Source organism: Micrasema longulum, unplaced genomic scaffold (genome assembly GCF_059751315.1).
Source record: "Micrasema longulum isolate JH-2025_06_02 unplaced genomic scaffold, ASM5975131v1 h1tg002646l, whole genome shotgun sequence".
Lineage (NCBI taxonomy): Eukaryota > Metazoa > Arthropoda > Insecta > Trichoptera > Brachycentridae > Micrasema > Micrasema longulum.
Genome location: NW_028279781.1, coordinates 28983 through 35082, shown reverse-complemented (window position 1 = coordinate 35082; position 6100 = coordinate 28983). Strand labels below are relative to the sequence as shown.

At 33.4% G+C, this 6100-nt stretch overlaps 1 protein-coding gene across 1 annotated transcript in view; it reads right to left on the bottom strand.

Annotated features, from left to right (window-relative positions):
* Positions 1-612: 612 nt before the first annotated feature.
* LOC148271791 (peptidoglycan recognition protein 3-like) overlaps positions 613-6100 on the bottom strand; it is a 29231-nt gene continuing 23743 nt past the window's right edge. The window contains exons 4-7 of the mRNA XM_088240924.1: positions 3990-3994; positions 3496-3712; positions 1702-1820; positions 613-924 (exon numbers count right to left, since the gene is read on the bottom strand). Of these exons, the coding sequence (XP_088097050.1) occupies positions 695-924; positions 1702-1820; positions 3496-3712; positions 3990-3994 (571 nt within the window). The 3' untranslated portion in view covers positions 613-694. The remainder of the gene's footprint in view (positions 925-1701; positions 1821-3495; positions 3713-3989; positions 3995-6100) is intronic.

Here is a 6100-nt window from a genome sequence, read left to right as displayed (position 1 = left end):
TGCTCATTCGGTTGTACATAGGAAGTGGGTACTACTGACTTTGCAACAATAACCGATAAACTAGGGATTCAGTCTTTTTGTATAAAGGTCTATTTATTTTGATTTTTGATGAATTTCTGTGCCTATGTAAGATTTACAAACCTAAAATGATTATCTTATTTACTACTTTTCTCCTATAATTCACTGTTTTACTATAAATATTTTATTCTTTTTTTTTTACTATAAACATTACTTTTATTGAGTTTAACCATAACAATTAACCATGTTTTCTTTCTATTACATAAATTTGTATTTAACTTTAATTTTGTACAAATTGGCTATAGCCGTTAGTTAAAATAATAAATAAACAACCTCCATGGAAAACGCTTTAGGTTTTTTAAAAAAAAACACATTTAATGTTTATATCTTTTACATAATAGACGAAAACTTAATTGGTGTTTTTATGTTTGAAAATCTTTGTTTTTAATACTTATTACGTATGACTGTATGTTTTCTGAATAAAATAAAATAAAAATTATCTTCTCTTAAATGTTATTCGCCTCTGTTGTAATATATTAATATATATTTATTTATATGTCATTGCCTCCATAAAAAAAAACAAAACACGTTTTTAGATATGTTTATTGAATCTTACGAAACTAGCGCAGTACGATTAAGCAAGCCGGTATTGAGAATCATCAACGGGTATTTCCAATTAGGCGGAGTTCTGGGCGTGTCCTTCGATCGGTTCCTCAACAGCCTTGCCCGATGAGGACCAGTGGGGCCAGGTGGTGATCTCGGTGTACAGTCTGTTTCCGGGGCAGTCGGTGCTGATGGCCTGCCTGTGCCCAATCAGCTTGTAGTTGGAAGAGATGTATCCCAGCTGGACTCCGTAGGCGATCAGGTCCTTAACTGTCTGCAGGTGAGCCGCAGGGGGAAGGGCGGCTGCAAATAGAAAACTAGCTATGATACTGATCTGGAATCCAGAAGGCGTCGTGTGTGCATATGGTTGCAGTCAATGGCCAGCTATGAGGATGTTTATTGCTTCGGGGTATTGAATATAAAAAAATGTTTTCTTACACGCGGTAAAAATAAGAGCATTTAATTCTGTACCTCAGTGGCAGACGGATGCAAATCCTAAGGTCAAATGTTCGAAACAAGCCTTAAGAATCTACTTTCTTTAAGCGATTTCTAATAATTTATAGCATTAATTTGCATTTTAAGTATCTTCATACATTGGTTATTTATAATAAGACTTACATTTCTTCAAAATCAATGGATATGATCATAAACTGAATACGAAAATCGAAATGTCATTTCACGAAGTTTTAAGGCCATCATAAGCAAGGCAATGCTCCTCCCGCAAACTTGTGATACTAAGCATAGCTAAAAGGAACAATGATGGATACTGCAATGTGTAGAATCCATACTCTCTCATGTAGAGGTAACGAAGAAACTTATTCTGTGTTCTCTCAACCATGAGTGAGTAAGTGGCTTCTCGAGGCTCCCACACCACCGCACCACTCTCCAGAATGCTACGCACTAAAGTTGTATACAGAAGTTTGATGGTATTCAATTCTGAGAAGTGTTTAGAATTATGTATTACAAATCCCGGCATCTTGGAAGCTGAACGATTAGCATTGACAATGTGACTATGAATATATTTGGAGCTACACTGGAACCTCTCTGTTAAAATATGCAGTAATTGAAGTGTTTGCTTACATTGGAAGTTTCCGATGAGACAGATTCCAATGCTGATGCTGTTGTATCCTGGAGCATGAGCGCCAACCTTGTTCCAGCTCCTTCCTTCATAAGCCCTGTTGTCTCCTCCGACTACCCAGCTATAACAGAATTTCTTTTGAGTTTTTCGCCCATTTAATACTTCATCATCGTCACTCTCATTCCGCACATGGTGATTTCAATAATATATTATTTGAAGGTAAGGTGATCAATCCTACGGTTTGGGTGCCAGTCCAGGAACAGTGAAATATTGCAGTTAAAAGAACTTTTGAAATCAATATTTAATGTTTACCCTGCTAGGAATCAAACCTAGGATCTCATGAAAGAAAGCCAACCGATACACAACGAGGCGGACTTAACTTCACTCGTTTTCTTTATTATGGCTTTTTATCTGAGCAGCCATCGAGTCGAAAACACTCATTTAGAGTTCTGGTTCTATTTCACACACAGGATTGTATTCTTCATCCGACTTGACACAGAAAAAAGCAAGTCCTTTATCATAATAAACATGGCCAGAAATCAGACTTTTTAAGTATAATTTTTTTTTTCAAAACATGAAAATGGAGAAAACACATAAAAACGACCGCTTCGCTCCAGAATTTTTATGTTGTGGTTTGGTACCGTGTTTTCCAGAAATCAAAGTATATACACGGCTTCAAATATGACTTATGAAGATTTGCAAGAGGATATGCGGAGAAAGGACGGTTTGATATTAGGACATTCATGTATTATGTTTGTACTATTTTAAGGCTTAATAAAAATAAATAAAATTTAAGAAATTGGTTATTGGAATATAGTTTTTCTGTCACATTCTCGCAGGTGCCTCCTCGGATACTGTGCGAAAAGGTCAACTGCACGTCGGACTGATTGCCGATTTCCGCTCCCCAAAACTAAATCGATTTAGATTTTTTAATTTTCAAATATTTTAATAATTTGAATGTATTAATATTACTAAAATATCTTTCTGCCTAATTCGTTCAACAATAATTCACGTTTTTAATTTTATTCTTCGCTCTACAGTTAAATATCCTTTTATACGTTGGTCTGTTCGCAAGTGTGTTTTTTGCTATTTGGTCGCTTATTTCCAGCAATAACCACATAGTCCGGATCTCGTGCATTATATATCCTGAAAGAGATCAGTTTGTATGTTCCCAATAATTACACTAGAGTGAGGAGATCTCACGCATTGTTTTACACACCCAGAAGCCGTACAATGTAAGTCAGAATTCACTTATAAATAGGGCAATTCGCTTTCTGAGTACGGCTTCTGCGGATAATATAGATCTATTTTTCTGTACATATCGGCAGTTTGGCAGCTATCTGCTTTCTATTTATTAACTTCAAGCTCTTATTTACAGTGTGCATTACATAATGTGTTAAACAGCCCGTAAAGTAATGCAGACTACAATTTGTCAAATAAATCAATAAATATATTTGACATGCATTCACCCTCCCAACTCTCTGCTGTATTTTCCCTATAACAGGTTGCGTGATTTTAGATCAGTGTTATTCAACGTGTATCAGCGAGAGAAGCGCGATGTCTGATACTATCCTCGCGCAACAGTATTAAATGAAAAAATGTATGGATATCGCAGAAAGCTCAAAATATTATGAAACAGTTTTATGAGCACTACCATGAAATTCATAATTAAAAAAAAATCGTATTATAGCATTATTCTGGGGTATTCCTGGTACCCTCAGGAACTCGCGAATTTTTCTCATGCTTAGGCTCGGAAAGGTGAAAGTATAGGTATCTGGGGATATCTGAGAACTGACTTGTAGCCGATGTCGGACCAGCCGTTGGTGTCCATGTGGTAGTTCTGCATGGACTTGACCGCGCTGGTGCACGCGGTCGTGGTGCTGCAGGCACCGGGACTCTCGCTGTGGTGGATGACCACGTGGCCGACGGGGGTGCTCATGGCGGTGGTGGAGGCCGGAGGGCGCGCGCCCCAGGCGGAGCGGGTCACGACGGTCGGCGCGCGGAAGTTCTTTTCTGGAAAAGGGAGACAATCACGAGTTAATCCTCACTTGAATATTAAAAAAATATACTTTTTCGCTGGATATTTGCTGCTGCGGATTAATCTCCGAAACACGTGTTTTGGACTTTTTTAAGGGAATCGACAGGCATCAAAGTTATACGAGTACATTATTGAACTTTTAAAACTTACAGTAGGCACCATGCCTGATCATGAATGACATGATCTTAGGCAGACATGATAACTGTGTCATCTTTAAGCGGAGTGAAAACTCCTCGCTTCTTGAACGTTTGCCTTTCCTGTAGGATCACATTGACAGTACTGTTTAGGGAGATGTTGTCAACTGTTACATAATCTAATTTGAAATCTAAGGATCTTTGGCAGATAAAAAAAATAAAAAAATAGAATGAAATAAAATAAAATAAAATATAATATAATAAAATAAAATAAAACAAAACAAAATAAAATAAAATAAAATAAAATAAAATAAACAAAATAAAATAAAATGAATTAAATCAAAGTAAATTAAAGTAAAGTAAGGTAAAACGTAATTTAATTTAATAAAATTAATTTCAATTTTGCTCAAATTAAATTAAGTAAAATTCAATTAAATTGAATTAAATTAGATAAAACAAATTTAAAAAAACAAAATTAAATAAATTAATAAAAAAACAAATAAAATAAATTGAGTTAGTAAATAAATAAATAAAATAATTACAGTAAATATGATAAATAATAAAAAATAAAAAAATAAAGTACATGATATGAATAAAATGAATTTAATAAATAAAAATATGAAAGTAAATAAAATATATGCAATAAATGTATTTTAAAAAAGGAATGATAAAACATTGTAGGTACTGGGAAATGTTTTTTTGGTTTTTCTTATAAAATTCAATAATCTTACCTCCAGGAAGGACATATGAAAAGCTTCCTCCTACCAAAGTTGCAACCAAAAACAGTGATACTAGCATTTTGCCACTGGAAAAAATCTCTGCAAGTCAAGAAGTAATCACCTATTAATGTCGATCGATAAAGGGACCTTGTTTTTATACAAAATACTGGTTTTAAGATGCCAGTTCAAAAAGTTTGCTTTGATAGAATTGCGTAACTTTTTCACTTATCAGATCCTAGATAAATTATTGGAAAGATGGGCCAATAATTTACCAAGTATTCAATTTTTAATAATGATTTTAGCATTGTAAGCATTATTTATTTAATTTTTGTACATAATTTTATTTGCACATTTGCGGGCTTTTTGCCAAATGGCAATTTCTTCCAACCAACCAATTAAATAATAGTTTTATTTTTATAATTCAAGTTACAGAACATATTTAATAGAAAATAAAGATTAAAAAGCTAAAGATATGTAAAAATAGAACTAAACTTATTTGTTTATAAATTACCATAAATCAAAACTATTATTTATTTATTTAACTTTTTGTACATAATGTTATTTGTACGTTGGCGGGCTTATTGCCAAATGGTAATTTCTTCCAACCAACCAATAAAATAAAAGTTGTATTTTTATAATTCAAGTTACAGAACATATTCAATAGAAAAAAAAGATTAAAAAGCTAAAGATATATGAAAATAGAGATAAACGTATTAAATCAAAACTATTACTCAATGGGAAAAAGGAAAAAAGGGAAAGAGGAAAAAGGAAAGAACGAGAGATTAAGGAAGAGAAAGGAGATGTTTCTTCAGACGTGATTTAAACAGAGATAATGTAGTAACATCTTTGATGGTGGATGGGAGATGATTCCACAGTCGAGCCGCATGGACACTATATGAGTTAGAAGAAAGATGAATTGTGGATGGGTATTAAGAGAGTGTCTTGAGAATAAGAACGAAGAGGTAACCCATCAATTGATTTACTACATTACATTATGGTATGAGCGTTTCTATATGAAGGGTACAGGATATAAAGGATGGATGTCAGTCAAATACTGGAAACAAAGCCTTAATTCATTATTAATAAACACTATTTTAGTCCATGTTTTCTTTGCTTCTTGTCAGTTATGTTTCATCGTCCAGAGCTCGTGACGACGCGTGGGTGTTCTTTAAAAATTTCTATGGTAATTAAAAAAATTACAAAACTTTATAATATAGATATATTATGTATGATAGTATACGTATCCGTATTTTTTTATCAAGCTAATGAACTTCCTTGTTATAAGAAAATTTGAAAATATATTTTTATCTTTGAGTTTGATTTGAAATGAAACTATTTGTAATTTTTACCACATAAGAGTTTAATATTTTTTAGCACAACTAGTTTCAGGTATTCTGAATTACTTTATGTAGTTCGTTTATATTTACACCTGATGATGGGTAATTCAGAATACCTGAAACTAGTTGTGTTATACAGGGTGTTCTTTAAACCCTGTCACATCCGAAACCAT